This window comes from Misgurnus anguillicaudatus, chromosome 24, assembly GCF_027580225.2.
Source record: "Misgurnus anguillicaudatus chromosome 24, ASM2758022v2, whole genome shotgun sequence".
Classification (NCBI taxonomy): Eukaryota; Metazoa; Chordata; class Actinopteri; order Cypriniformes; family Cobitidae; genus Misgurnus; species Misgurnus anguillicaudatus.
The window spans coordinates 24,964,344-24,981,034 of record NC_073360.2 but is presented as its reverse complement, the minus strand read 5'-3'; the positions used below and the strand labels follow the sequence as shown (position 1 = coordinate 24,981,034).

The following is a 16,691-nucleotide window of genomic DNA, read 5'->3' as shown; positions in this document are numbered from 1 at the left end:
TCCCTGAGAACTGACTTTTTATAGAGTGCCTGCATGTAGCCCTGGTCTGAATGACCTACAATCTTTAGTGCAGTTTTATCCAGACGCCCCAACCTGGACGTTAACTGAACTTTCAAATTGCCATACTAGGTCTGCATGCCATACTGTATAACATTCTCTAAGATTAGATGGAAAAATAAGAACAAGAGCCCGCTAACGACACCATACAGTCTCAATCTTCTAAAAAAATACATCCTCTGCCGGAGCTTAGAACAAAGACTTTCTATATGAACATGCCATGTAAGTGAGCAGTCCATAAAAACACAAAGATATTTATAAGAAGAGACCTGACGTATATGAAGAGACCTGACGTATGGGAGTGCTATGGATACTCACTAAACTTGATTCAGAAACTGCTCTAGGGTCAAAGATCATTTCCTCAGTCTTTTTCACATTCACAACTAGATGGTGAGCGTCACACCAATCTACAAACTGCTTAATTTTGGAGTGATAGGATGCTGTGTCTTGATCCCTATATAATAAGCCCAAGATGGCAGTGTCATCTGAAAATTTAACAATATAATTGTGTGGGTGTTTACTCACACAGTCATTTGTGTAGATGGTAAAGAGGACTGGGGAACTCACACACCCCCGAGGGGCCCCTGTGCTTATAGGCTTTAGTTGTGAAACTTCTTTATTGACTCTAACATACTACATCCTATTTGTTAAGAAAGAATAGTACCATCTAATAATAAAGGGGCTAACACACATATTCTTCAGACTTTCTAACAGTAAATAGGGCTGTATTGTATTGAACGCTGAACTAAAGTCAATAAAGAAAAGACGTGCATAGGCCTTAGTGTCGTCAAGGACCAGGTGGGTGATGCTACTTATGGCATCGCCTGTGCTTCTCTGGCATTTGTAGGCAAACTGCCAGGAATCAAGTTTGTGGCCTACCTGAGTTTTTAAAAGACAAACCATGTATTTCTCAAGACATTTCATGACTATTGAAGTCAAAGCTATTGGTGTAAAATCATAATTTTCTACAGGACATTGACATTAACAGGATAACATTGTGTTATAGATCATTTACAGCCAAGATTATGTCATTAAAACATTAAAATATAACATGCCATATGAACCAACAACAGCGCATATAATTACCTAGATTGCAATTTATAATGCAGCAACTTTAAATTCACATGTTTCAATTCTGTGTGATTGAATTTGGAAAATAATTTTTAAATATAATGAAAATCTGCAAACTGAGAAATTTTTTTTGAGGATTTAAAAAATATTTACAATTATGTTCCTGTAGTAAGTAGTTTTCATCTTTAAAATTGTATTAGAAAATCATATGTCCTTTTGAAAGAAGTGGAACATTTGCCAAAATATAACAATGCCTTGCCGCCACCTACTGGCGGTCTTATTTTTTATTTAGTTTTATATATGTTTGGGTTCCTTTAATTTTGGCATTTACAAGTTTATATGAGCTTGCTAGGATTTCATTTTTATAACAGATACACAGAGCATAATGATGCCCGGCCTAGTCTAGTTTATTTTATTATTCATTTTAGTATATTTCCTGTCCCAATGCATGCATTTGTTGTGAGATTACCTTTTTGATCAAAGTATATTGCCTTGATTTTTCTCAAGGATGTTAAATATTTACTTTAAAAGTCTATTTTAAATAGCTATTTATGTGATATTTCTATCTGCTGTTGAAATTACTTATCTAATTTGAAAATATCTTAAATGATCGGATTTTACAGCCATCACTGTTTGAATGGTGTCCTAAATAACACAAGCCCTTCATACAAGTAACTGTATAACAGTTTATGTGCACTATTTTGAAATTAGACACGATAAGTATGACGTTAAGACGAACGCACGTTCTCCACGCGCATATAAATTAGACACGGTAGTATGACGTTAAGACGAACGCACGTTCTCCACGCGTATAACAGACGCACGTTCTTTACGCGCATGTCACGCGCACGTTAACACGTCTTTAAGCTTGGTTTGGAAAGAAATGACACAAAGCGAGCGCCATAGAGATGCGGCTCGCTTCAGATGAGAGAGATGCTTGTTGCGACTGCTCGTGCTCGTCAAGACGAGTCTCAAAACACGGGCACATCTGAAGATTCGCAATGCGTGCGCATTGTTGCTTTTGTATGCTGTCGTTTACTTTATTCTTCATTGCCAGGAGGTAAAGGAGGTAAGGGTAATATCTTCTTTTAAAATGCATTTCTTTAGGGTTAAGTGTAACACGTTTCCTTAAATGTATCGCAAAGTTTATGTGCATTACATACAATTGAACTTTAATACATTTATATTTATTTTGTATAGTGGGATTTAAAATGAATGCAAACATGTCTTGTGCAAATGAATAGTCGTGTGTAGTGCTCAAATAATGTTAAATCTTCATGAGTAAAATATGACTGTACTTTAAAGCAATACACAAAAGAAGACTTAAGCTTGCTCGTGTGTGGTAGGTCATAACAGTTACTAAGTCTAAGGTTATTAAAATAATCACTTCTTTTAATAGGCTACAAAGAACCTTTTGTGCAACGTAAAGGTTCTGTGAATGTTCTTCATGGAACCATACAGCCCCACAAAGAACGTTTTACGAAAAAAAATTCAATAGTTTATTGGAATAATTTTGCCATAAAAGGTGAAATAGTGAATTAGCTTATCTTACCGGCAGCACTCATGTGTCTTGAGTGTGTGCAGATGGCATAGATTTCATTAGGTCTCCCCCTCTCATTCTTCATCATTATATCTTTAGTTCTTCATAGCTATGAATGTGGAATATATCCAGACCGACTGTTAATGAGGCAGACTTCAGCATTCATGCCTCACACGGTTAATCAAGATCATTTTGTCATGGTTGACCTTTCAGCAGCATACATTTGCCGCCAATGGGGCAACCAACCTGACCTCAAGAGTGGCATCTGTGCTATAGAGTTGAATGAATACATAATCCTTTATGATTACATTGTATCAGGGGTCTCTGTGTCAAAGAACTCTCCTTGTGCTAGTGTTTTCGACCTGCTCTGAAAAGGTGCTATTAAAGGTGCATTTATCATTTTCTTGACTTTATGAAAAGTTTTTAAAATACCCAGCAGACCTTTACTTTTGTCAAAAAGCCTCAAAGGTTTTCATTATGTGATTAATTCTCCGGCGACAAGGTCAAGTCAGTAATTACTGCAAGACATATTTTAGGTTAAGGCTCAGTTACTGTAACTGAAGCAGTCAAAGTGTTTTACTAGCCTTGATCAGGTCTTAATTACTGGGCGGTATATTGAGTTTTAGTAATATATTTGTGTTTTCCCCTGCGGGATAATACAGAGACAATACCAAAATGTCCCTCATTTGCAACCGAAGCTTTGCCAGAAATGTTCACTGAGGTCAGACCAGACGTAAGCTTTACAACCAGGTTTTGCATGTTGTGCAGATGTATTTTTATAGTAGGTACTAGGTAACCCCACGGAGGTAACCCTTTGATATATTATTTTATTGAAGGTGAAACCCTTGATAACCCTTGATACATTATTTTATTAAAGGTGATTGTGACATCGCACATGAGACTGTGACTTGCATGTAAATACCTTGTAGAAAACACCAAGATATTTATTGTATACCGACATTCATCCCAAAATTACCGATATATGAATTCAGGTAAATACCGCCCAATCCTTGTCCTAGTAAATGGAAATAAATTGGCAGTTCAGGCAGTATAAGCATTTTAATAGACTAGACTGATTTATGCAACCCATTTTCACCAAAAAGCGTACAAATGACACGCTGTGTGATTATCGTGCAATAGATACGCCAAATTCCGATTTTGCGTGCATATGATACGCCAATCCTTCCCATTCACTTATATGGCGAATTGTTTCGTGTCGTTTTATTTATTGTTTTCTGTTTTTTTTTCCATTGTCGCTTGGGTTTAGGGTTAGAACAACTTTTTGTTATATAAAAATGACATCCTAACCCAAACCCCATCTCTAACCCCAACTCCAAGCGACCATGGCTTAAATATAGACAAAACATGGAGAAACGTATATTAAATGACCTGCTTAAACAAATCTTAAATCTAACCCTAAACACAAGCCAAAATGGTTTAAAAAAAACAGAAAATAATGAGAAAACAATAAATAAAATGACGAAACGATTCGCCATATAAGTGAATGGGAAGGACTGGCGTATCATATGCACGCAAAATCGGAATTTGGCGCATCTATTGCACGATAATAACACTGCGTGTCATTTGTACGCATCTTGGTGAGAATGGGTAGGATTTATGCCATAACCCTTCACTGTAAAAAAAATCTGTAGAAATTGCAGCTGGGTTACCGGTAACTTACCGTAGATTTAAATTTATGTTATTTACTGGCAACATTTTGTTCAAAGTTAAATGAACATTTAAGATTTACAAGTCTTTGTCTTTACAGAGTAAAACTAAAAAAACAGCATCAAGCAAAACATTCTGGGAAACAAAATCTGAAGCAAAAAACAGAAAGGTAGATGATGATTTCTGGTTCCCAGAATGCTTTGCATGAGGCTGTTATAGTTTTATTCTGTAAAGATAAAGACTTGTTAATATTTAAAATTTATTTAACTTTGAACCAACTCTTGCCAGTAAATAACATACATTTAAATCTATGGTAAATTACCGGCAACTCAGATGCAATAACATTGTAATTTCTACGGAATTTTTTTACAATGTTGTTTTATCTGTTCGTGAAATGGATTTTGTAAAATTGGGTAAAGCCATACAGTAGTCTGCACAGATTTACCTAATTCATAAAAGATTTACAATTAAAACCTACTATGCACTTTCAGCAGCAGAAAAAAATAAGTAAAAATAAAAACAAGTCGTTATACTCTTATTAAATATGAATACAATATACAATCTAATACAACGTTATTCAATTTTTTCCAATGCCATTTCTTGCTATAGTCATGCAGAAGTAGTGCCTGTTTACACAATGCAAGGAAACAGTACTGTAGTATTTACAGTTTATTCCAGTGAGGGCTACAGTACATGCGTATGTGTGTTAAGTGTTCGTGTGTTGCAGTTGCCAGGACTTGCTCAAATCCCTTAGAGGCCCACAGAACGATCACATTTATCTGTGGTCTGTGGGTGTTAAAGGGGTAGTTCACCAAAAAATTAAAATTCTGTCATAACTCTTATGTTATTCATATTCTGTGTTTCTTTATACTGTAAACACTGAATAAGATATTTAGATGAATGATAGGAAACAAGCAATTAATGGTACCCATTGACTTCCTTAGTAGGACAAACAAATACTATGGAAGTATGGATGCATAAAGATTAATCGCGATTAATCTATAGCAGAGTAAAAGTTTTTGTTTACATCTAATATTTGTGTGTGAACTGTGTATAGATAAATGCACACACATGCATGTATATATGAAGAGTTTCGTTGCAAAACGAGATAACCACCCTTTTTTTAATTGTTCAGAAATCTCGTTTTTTGGTTGTGCATTCCAATTAATATCAATTCAACTGCAGTTGGTTTGTTTTGATTTAAACCTTCATAACTTAAAAAATACAGCAAAGTAGCAGCATAAAACAAAATTATAACATGATAACATAATAATAAACATGTTTTGACAAAAATGTAAAAAAATGGATTTATCTCGTTTTGCAACGAAACCCTTCATATTTAAGAAATGTTTGCATGTTTATATACATTTGTAATTTATTTTATTTATATAAATATATATATTTTTCTTAACATTATACATGCATGTGTGCATATTTATTTATACATAATTATTATACACAGTTCACATATATGATGTAAACAAAAACTTTTATTCTGCTATAGATTAATCACAATTAATCATTATGCATTCCTATATGGAAGTCAATTGTGTGCTTACCATAATTTCTCAATATCTTTTTTTGTGTTTAAAGAAACTCATTCAGGTTTTCTGGGTGAACTATCTGTTCAAAGCACTGTGGTGTCAGCACCCCAGCTACATATTTTGTGCACATATCCGATGTAGTTTAGTGGTCAATAAACAGTGTCCAGGGGCTGGCGTTCGGCATCAGCCAGCATTTATTGACCGAATTTTAGTTATAGTGCCTTGTTTACAGCCAGGCTGTAAATCTGCAGATGTTAATGTGCCTTAAGCAACACAAAGCATAAATAAGCAAATGAAAGAACAAAATTTTAATACATGTCTAATTTATCTGCTTTCCTCTATCTTGCTACTGTAAGGGTTCGGTAAATACTGTATGTGACCCAGCAAAACAATACACTTACGGTAGTATACACACATGCACTTAATATTATACACTTGCTCTTCAATATGTTAATAGTTGTCTCTCTCACCTCACAACAAGTACACACACAACAGTCTTAGGTTTTTAACGAAAAGCTTAGTTGGATTACAGGCAAAATCATGTGAATTAAAAACAAATAAACGTTTTAATTTGTACGGAGGTTTTCGACGCTGCAGTGAAATCAATCCCTGCAGTGGGCGATCAATAGTTTGAGTAGACTGTAAATAAAGTGATTGACAATCACCTGCGGCTCAGCTCACAGCTAGACATTCCTCTTTCAGAGGATTTGGATTAGCATTAAGTGTGATTCTTAAATAAGTCTTTCAATTTCAAATCAGATCAGACATGTTTTTGTCAGAATATCGGCAGACTTGGGATAATAATTTGGTTTGACTGAATAACATATCCGCTTGTTAAGTCAGGACATAAAGAATACTGTTTCTGGGTCCAAGCCTTCATTCATTATATTATTTAAACGGCTGTTCATAAGCACTTTTTATTCATATCACACATTTAAGCAAACATTTTATAAACTTACAGTGTACACTGCAGTTTCCAGCCTCGCAAAATCCCTAACTGAAAAATATTAATAATTTGTAAAAAAAAAAATCCATGAGTCCATTTCTGGTCCTTTCGGATTTTGCTATGCATGGAGATAAAAATTAGGATTGGGTGTATTTGGTAGTTTTGCATTATGATTCGAGTGTATATTAGCATGATTTTTTTGTTATTGTCTATGGCATTTTATAACAAGCAGATTGCCTGTTTTTGTTCTTTTTTCTCTATAAAATTATTTAAAACTGAGAAATTAATATTTTATCAAAAAAAGTTTTGCTTTTTTTACCCAAAATCATGTTATTTAAGCGTATGCTGTCATTTTTTCAATTAATAGTACAAATTTCTCTAATTCTTACATGACTCTTGCCATACAATGAGTGCGTTTACATGCACAGTCTTACGCCGATTATGCTAAATAAACTGATAACACATGGGGTCATGTAGACGCGTAAAACAGGTTTCCTTTATCGGGGAAAGCCCATAAACGGCGTAAGCAAAAACCGATCGGCACAGGTAGTTTTTTGCTCATTACGCCAATTTCGTGTGGCATGTAAACACCTTAACAGGCTTTCTCACGGTTTTGTCCATGTGCGCATGTCTCCGCGTATGAAAGATAAACGTCACACGCGGAAGTAAGTGCAAAGTAACGCATAAAAGTCTCCGCTCGACTAAAGCAGTTGGCAGAGAAACTGTTAAAATAGAAGCTCATGTTACATTTATAGGTTCTGTAGACACAGAAGAGATACAACAGTAGAGCTTAAGACAGATATGCCGTCGGCTTTTTGATCGACTACTATGTACTATAGGTGGTGACGTCACTGCCTGCGAGAAAACTGATAAGTATTCAAGTCCCATGTAAACACAGTTGTCTGCATAGCCGGCTTATTGAAAACAACAGAAAATACAAAACAGAGGGATTATTAATATTGACTTTTTAATCTGTTCTCACCCAAAGCTATCAGATGGCTTTGAAAGATACCTAGATACCCAGAAGCCACATAGTATGATTTAATACTTTTATTACACTTTTGTAATGGTTGTTGTGTCCGTATATCTGGCAGAAGCGGTGTACTACTGTACTATTCTTCCAAAATATTAACGTGTTCCAGGGAACAATTACAGCAAATAGGTTTGAAATAACAAACGGGTGAAGTCAATGGAGTACGTTCCATTTCTGGGGACTATTGCTTTAATGACCTCATTTGGGATATTTATAATCTATTTTATTATTAGCTGTGCCTCACATTAAGCATTTCAATGTACAATACTGCCACTGACAATCTGTACACTTGACAAATAAACTTGAACTTTTCATGCACTATTATAAATTCACTCAGACTGCAAATCAGTGACCTGCTAGAAGCGTCTTCCTATATCTTTTTGATTACAATATTCAACTTTCTGAAGCTTGTGATTCAGAGCAAGGTTATTACCCAAAACATATGAGAGAATATATGAAACACACATCAAGTATAAAGACTTTCTGAGACTCCATTAGCCCTGCAATATACTACTTAACTGCTTTCAAAAGAAATAAATCCTAAATTTCAAGACTTCCGAACTGCTTATTCGAATGGAGAAAAAATCAAGTTAAAATTCGCTTCATATTGTGACAGATTAATAGCATCATCTAAACAGTTTTTCTTTTCTTAGACTCGGCCTTGAAGAAATATTAAAGGAGAACAGATTGGGTTCACTGCAGGCCAGGGGATCAGCAAGCAATCTGTCACATGTCTGCTGTCCCACTGTGACAATATTCAGAATCAAGATGATTGCTATAGAAATTCAAAACCTTTAATAACTTTTAAAACATATTTTTACAAAAGCAACAAGAAATGATGTACTCGGAAGTGCTAAGAAGGACTTGTTAAGCACATGAAAACCAGATGGTGGCAAGATGCTTAACCAAAAGAGCTCCATGGGTCAGTCCTATCAGACTCCGTGATGGAAGTGTGGTCACCCTGGTGTAAGTAAGATAATAACATGCTGGGAAAGCAAATAATGAAGACAAATTAGTGCACCAGTTTAGACCCACTTGCTGCTATCCACTCAGCGGGATGAGGTGTTGGGCATATTATGCCAAGCGAACAACAGAAACATTAATAAAATGAATAATACAACAACGGTATGATATAATATGCTTTTGAACTTAATGTCCTCTAAAATGCAACTCCAAGCAGACTAGCCAGAACAGATAATGGCACCTGTGCAAATAGAAATGACCGTGGCTCTGTTATTACTCATGAATGTATTTGTTTCTATGTGAAATTGAATACGACTTACCAGCAGGCACACAATATAGCTAAATAGAAGGTAAGACTATCGAATTATGCAGCCCACACATCTTATTGCAATAAAAGTCATTATCAAACTTTATAATGCGGTCCTGCAATACACTGCACCACTTTACATTGGCTCCATGAATTACAGTTAATAATATTAGAAGAAAAACTACACGAAGACTGTCATACTTCAAGGTTAACCGATATGAAAACTCACATCTCCAGCATTTCACAAAACTGATTTTCAGCAGAATAAAGTGACATTTTTGGGAGTATTTAAAACTGTGGCTTTTACAGGGTTCTCATGGGTCCTTGAAAGTTTGTGAATCTGTGGGGGGGGGTCCAAGGTCCTGGGAAGTTTTTGAAAATATATATGCATAGATACAGGTCATTGAAAGAGCTTGAATCTATTTTATGCAAGAAGTTTTCTGGAAAAAAATCCATATTATTTCCTGTGTAGTGTAGGAAAATATCACAAAATTTCTAGACTTTTTAAGCACACGTGCTAAACTGTTTGCTTTAAATGCTTATATCTTCTGTATGCGAATGTAGATTTATACCAAAATGCTTTTTTGCATAGTTGTGTTTGACACATGAAAACGTCTCGGGTTACGTATGTAACTGTTGTTCCCTGAGAAGGGAACGAGACGCTGCGTCTCCCTTGCCATACTTCCTGCGTCCCTGTAACGCCGTCTTTGGCAATATTTCAGATAGCGATATACTTCCTGGCTCCCGCGTCACCCTGTCTTTGTCGTTAAGCCTTACCATTGGTTAAATTTGATATACACATTCAGACGCACTTACCCCTGGAGGCGTCCCCAAAGTGTCACCGCAGTGACGCAGCACGAGTTCCCTTCGAAAGGGAACTGTAACAATGTATTTTAAAAGGTAACACAATGTAACCTTGCTCTAACTAGAAATGTGTCCCCACATTTAGTCATTGATTTGAGGATATTGGACCTGGAAAGTCCTTGAAAGGTCCTTAAATTTGAAGCTATCTAAGGTGTAGGAACCTGCTTTTAGACATTGTTTCAGAGAACATAAAAAATAAACTGACATCAAGATACAATATACAGTACTTATAATAAATGAACCTTAAGACGAAACTCAACATAATTTTAAAGCAAGCAACATGAAAAATATGCAACTCTTTGCTCTCTGAATTGAGGAAACAGCTATTTAGATTTAGTGATTTGAATCTGGCTGTTTAATAGTCAACGAGAGTTTTATTGCTAGCTCTTTAAGAAGAAGAAGAGAAATAATGATTTGTGACAACATGCATCGACGTTTACATTCAATCATGCTGAGATATCTTCATCTCAGTTGAAAGTATTGAGATTTGACCTTCACTGCCTTCCCATGATCCTTTGCATGCAGTTTAGCAGGTAGAAGTAATAAAAACGTTGTGCCATAGAGTGCTTTAAAATGTCATACATAAATAAATCTATTACTACAGAAATAAAAGCATTGTGTTCATCAAATGTTAGTGTGGTTATGTCTCTAGCGCACTTAAATTTGTTAGGATATGATTTAGAAACTAGTCTCCTTACCTGTATTCACCTGTCATTTACTGAAAAGTGAGACAGGAACACAGCTGCTGTTTCAAGCACAACCATAAAGTCCGCAGAGGTTTAGCATGCTAGTTCAGCTGATATTGTCTCGACAATAACTCTCATTATGCAGAGTGGTATGGTAATCCAAATGAACAGTTCAAATGAAGCGTAACGCCGTACACTGTTGGGTGTTGACATAACGCGGCATGCTGCCATGCGCTGAGAAGTATCACGAGACAAATTCACCTGTTAATAAGGTTCATCTTTTGTCGTGTTTTAGGGAACTACTGTACGGCAAGAAAATTATGGATTTGGTAATGATTATGGGAAAAATTGGTTTATATTGTGATTTCATCTGGCTGGGTGTAAATTATCCTGTTTATTTTGTGGTACATTAAACACATAACAGTAGTTATGGTTAAGATGATACGGAGTACATGGATGAGCGGTACATTATCAATTTCAGTGGTTGCTTAAACAGACATATATAAATACATAGATGGGACATTGGCCACTTTGTTCCGTTCGTCAATGACACCTCATATAGATCGAAAGCCACTGAAATCTGTTGAGTAATGTAAATGATATTATGATTTTTATCCAGATACGACACAAATGGCACACAATGATAAATACACAAAAATTTTAAACTATGGGGTTATCGTGATTGCCGCAGAGGCCCGTGATGTCACATTTAAGAAACAAAAACAAAGACACACCCACACAGACGTAACGTTGTATAATAAAAAAGTATATGGCAGGGATAATATAGGTTGTTATTTTGATCGATGCATGCATGTTTGTCTTTTAAAGTCACCATGAAACTGAATTTTTTTTAATGAAATATTGTAGTTTTTTTATGAATGACTTATCTGTGGGCTTCATTTTTTTTATTCATGTGCCCTCATATTTTTATATCAAAAACATTGCTTCTTCCTAGGAAATTGATCGCCACGATTAGCAATTAGCAATGTAGCCCAGCTTCCAGTGATCCAATCAGTTCTCGATGGATGAAATCAAGCAGCACGCCCTACATTTTTTCTTATTTCAAAATCCATTTTACTCAGATGTACGTCATGATACAGCCACTTCCATTTCATGGAGTCACATTTCCGGCTGACCTCAGAGGTATTCAGGCCAATCACAATGTACAGGGGTGCGTTTCCCAAACAATGATGTAACTCGTTGCTGAACGACCATAGTACGATGCATCGTTGGAGAAACGAACTGCCTTGTCACGACTGTTTCCCGAAAGCATAGTAACTTTGTCGCACATTCGTCATTTGAACGATGTTGGTTTAACAACATAGTTGATGATGTCACGTGGGAGGTGAAGTACTAATTAATCTGTGCAAATCGATTTAATGTCAGATTACTGCTGTAAATAACATATATTGCATCGGAAGACTGATTTTGTTATCATGATTTAGTTATCTATTGTTAATTTTCAAGATATTTAATTCACGCGCACGTTCCCTCATACGTCACTCCTCCCAGGGATTTCCCAGGGTCTTAAAGCTCGTAGGACTGCGCACATGCGCAGTTTTCAAATGCAGCGCTTTCATTCTGTTTACAAATTTAAAGACGTACAGTAAAATAAAATTGTAATATATTTAGAATGATGGATATAGACTGCACTACATGTTTTTTGCTTATTTTGTTCAAAAGCATGATCAACGTAAGAATACATATGATAATAACAAAGCCCTATGCTTCTCACAACAGGTCAAGAGCTGTTGTTCCAATGTCACAAGTTAGCGATGCAGTTTGCGAATGTTTGTTTGAACGATGGTTTCGGGAAACACCAAATCGTTGAACGATGTTAGTAACGATAGAACTTACGATGGTCGTTGGCTAACGATGCTTTTGGGAAACACACCCCTAATTAGCTAGCCAATCGGGGACACAGCATTTTTGTACAAAATCAGTGCGTTTCAGGAAGAGAGGGAAATCTGGAGTTACAAAAATGTACGGTATGTGAAAAATAATGTGTAAACCATGCAAACACATACCAAATACACAAAATAACATTGTTTTTAGCAATGAAATAGGTGCTCTTTAAAGCATAGGTTTGTAGAAAGCCTCTTTATATACAGGCATAGAAAAAATCTACCAGACGGCAGTCACTCACTGTTCATAACTTGAAGAATAATGAGCCCCAGGGCTGATCGACATTCTCAGCCCACTCGTAGTTATGATTTCGCCTTTTGTTGGCAGGAATATCCGCCCCTGAATCTCAAGTCTTTATGCAAATCTAGGCCTTTTGCCAGTTCTGGGTTAGGGGTACACTGACAAAAACATGTTTCTTTACCCAAGCTGCAGAGTTGCAAAGGGCCCATTTATCTTTAATAAAAACACTCTTTCATAAAATAAGGAAAGGAAATGTGACATTTTAACCTCAAAGTATGAATCACAAGTGAAAATAAAAATAATACAAACATCAAAAAACTGGTTTACACTTCAAGTTTTACACATTAAATCAAATCCACATTCATATAAGGTCTTGTGATTATACTTTTAATGCCTTATCAATGTGTGGCTCTGTTTTTTTCTTCTGCACACCCAGCAGACATAGATGAAAAAGACTTGATGAAAATGTGGGGCGCATAGTGGGTTCTGTCAAGCTAGGCTCTCTTGATTGGCAAGAATGAATGGAACCAAGGGACAGCCCACCCCAGAGTTTAGTTAGACTTGTTACAAGGCTTGTTTTTCAAGTTTTGCCACACAAAAGGATTCTCAGTGGAGCTGAAATAATGGGCTGAAAGCTTCAAGAAATCAGTGGAAGAAAACAGTGCTGCATGTTGTATAAACCATTCGGTCCAAGATAATGAACCAGATTTCAGCTAAAGAGATACATTATGTCAAACTGCATTTGACTTTATTGCAGTGAGGAGCAGAAATTATATTTTTTAAAGATTTTTTTACCCCTTACTATGGATTAAAGATTCATCAAGCGATTAGTCAAATAATAAGGAATAGTTTTAGAATAATTACTTTTTGTTTTGCATTTTAAAATACATTTCTTCTGCAACACTGATTCCCTACCTGTCCTAATATAACCATGGCATAGTCCTAGTTTTAATTGAATTCCTGTCCGGGAAATTGCCCGAAAATGTTCAACTAATAATTTTTCATTAAAAAAAGATTTTTTTTAATCATATGCTTACAGTGAAACAATGAGGAAGTTACTGTAAAATGATCTTTTATGTAATATTTACAATCTGAGCTCCTCAACCAATCAATGCTTATGTGTTGGGGGCTCAAAGCACAGATTGCTTTATATGTATGTGGGGAGCCAGGAAAAAAGATCGGGAAGCATTGTTCTAAAGCAGTGGTTCACAAACGGGGGCCCGAGATTGTCCCAGGGAGGCCCCAATATTATGACATTGTATAAAATACATAAAGAATATTTGACGACGGGCCATTGGATTATAAGAAAATAATGCACACCCAAGGTGCAATGTGGGTGCATTATTTTCAAATAATTCAAAGGACCGGAGTCAATTATTCCTTTTATACCACGGTTACCACAAACATTGCTCTGGTGCCTATTTGTAAGTCATTTAACAAGTTAGGTGTGCGGTTATCAGAAATTAATACATACCCACAGAACATTTCTCAGCCAATCAGAATACAGCATTCAACAGACCCGTGGTATATATACATTTATTATAAATTCTGTGTTATTAAATGAAGTTTATTTAACTTGGTCATGGGATCCAACCAATCAGCGCAAAGAGGTGCCTATAAATAGCCGTCCTTCACCTCGGTCCCGTGACAGTTTTTTGCAGCATCCTTCCTCCACCCCTCACCTCACTCTCAGCTAGTTTCATCCATCCCAGTTAAAAGGGGGGTACTCTGGGTCGGAGCCCTCCCCTCGGATAGCACGCCTAATATGCTTCATCTTATTCCCTATCGATTACATGTTAATGCAAACTCATTATCTCTATAGTGCTGTTTTCACTGTCCTCAATCCGAGCTGATGTCTTCCTTGTTCTATGAAGTCCCTCCTTTAGAAATATGTATCGAGTTCTGATTGTGTAGTTTGTTAAGTGTGTTGTGATTCGAAAGCAGCTTAGCTTGCCGTTAGCTTAACTGGCGACTGACGTATTCCTGTGGGTGGAGTTAAGTCAAAAACTGTTCTAGTGGCATCATTAAAGCAGGAAGTAGAGAGCTGTAGTCCAAACCGGCCATTCGCTGTACATGCACATTTGTACACTGTACAGATGGGTGTGGCTGTTGTGTCTGTGTCCTATCAGGTCCTATATACACTGTACATTTTTGCTTTACAAGTCATTCAATCATACTACTTTTCATTTATTAATGTTTTTACATTTTTTCAACTCACCAAAATAATCAATTTCAACCTTATATGTTGCTGTAAATTAGTTTACTAGTTTAGTTACAAAAACTCTTTACAGGTCAAAATTAATAATAGAAAGTTAAATGACTTGTGATGCCAATTTGAATGTACTTAAAAATGTTACATATTTTTACATTGTATGTACAATATGTATGGGCTAATTACCAACAACAGATTTAGAAGCTGAAATGTTAAAAGACAGCCCTCTACCCCTGTTACATATTTCACATTTGTTGTGTGCTCATAATGAAAGACTAGAAGCATAAACTGGAAGTGCTTCTTCAGTCAGCGATGCCTCTTCCCCTAATGGAGATATACTACCAGAATAACTGCCACACACTCTCTATATTTCTTTCTTGTCTCCAGCGCTCTGGTATATCTGAGAATAAACAAGTGAAGTGCTCCAACTTGCGGCTAACTGCTTTCTATTTTCCCACCAGGTTCCCATGAAGTCTTTGAGCCATAAGAGCTCCGAGTACATCTAAGCACAAGTACCTGTGTCATCAAGAGATGTAGCGGTACAGAGTTTTTGCCTAATCCTCTCACAGGTAAACGGCAGGATATTTCGCCGGAGGAGTTTTTAAAAAGGATGTGAATACGGAATCAGTGGTAGAGCTTTCTGGAGAATTAATCTCGTGGATTTGCCGTCCTTTTTCTTTTTGGAACAATGGCAGCATAAAACTGTAGGACTGATAACTGTTTTGCAAGGAAGGCAACATGGCAAAACCCTTTTATAGGCTTCAACGCTTCCTGCGACGAACTCAGTTGATCTTACTGTTCCTCGGTGTAGCCTACATTATGGCAGGAAGTGTCCTTCTTCTCCAGAGACATGGATTGGTGGTGTCACAACGTGGGACGAGCAGTTATTTTCTGTTGCCGTCTTTGCCCTCTCCTCCCCGGTCCCTAGAAGCCCCAGCTTTACGGACAGGTTACGGCATAATGGGTCCACGGCTTACCGTAAAGGGAATGAGTTACAAAGGCGGTCTGTCAGAAGACAACGCTGGACCGCAGTGGCTGATCTCACGAAACCAGGAGATCAGACACTTGAGACGCCGCTGGTTCCACAGCCTGATGTCCGAACAGGAACTGTCCAGAGTTGAGAAAGTAACTCCAAAGAGGAAAATCAGACACAAAGGTGAGCTACTAAATGAGCTTAGTGCTTTTCTGGATGACAAATTGGCTGTTTTTGATAATCATTTTTTATCTCAATTCAAAGCTGTGCTGCGAAATCTTACCATCTGTTTGCATAGATAAAGGTCATATTTTGAATTTCTGATGAGCGTGTTACTCTTTACTCAGGCACATATGTCGGCTGCTTTCTGGATGATGCCAAGGACCGGGCTCTCAAAGGAATGTTTTTTTATGACTTCAGAAAAATGACCAGCACCTTGTGTCAGGATACCTGCACAGAAAGGTATTCGATTAGCATCCAGTAGGCATAAAGGAAAACACCACCGTTTTTCAATATTTTACTATGTTCTTACCTCAACTTAGACAAATTAATACATACCTATATTTTTTAATGCGTGCACTTAATCTTTGTACAGCGTGTTGTGAATGTGTTAGCATTTAGCCTAGCCCCATTTATTCCTTAGGATCCAAACAGGGATGAATCATAGACTGTAAAAAAAGAT

The 16,691-nt window shown here is 36.6% G+C and overlaps 1 protein-coding gene across 1 annotated transcript in view; it reads left to right on the top strand.

Moving 5' to 3' along the window:
• The first annotated feature begins 2,039 nt into the window (after positions 1 to 2,039).
• Positions 2,040 to 16,691, top strand: part of LOC129438171 (sialate:O-sulfotransferase 1) — a 36,097-nt gene continuing 21,445 nt past the window's right edge. The window contains exons 1-3 of the mRNA XM_055196785.2: positions 2,040 to 2,197; positions 15,498 to 16,192; positions 16,357 to 16,471. Coding sequence (XP_055052760.2) covers positions 15,775 to 16,192; positions 16,357 to 16,471 — 533 coding nt within the window. The 5' untranslated portion in view covers positions 2,040 to 2,197; positions 15,498 to 15,774. The remainder of the gene's footprint in view (positions 2,198 to 15,497; positions 16,193 to 16,356; positions 16,472 to 16,691) is intronic.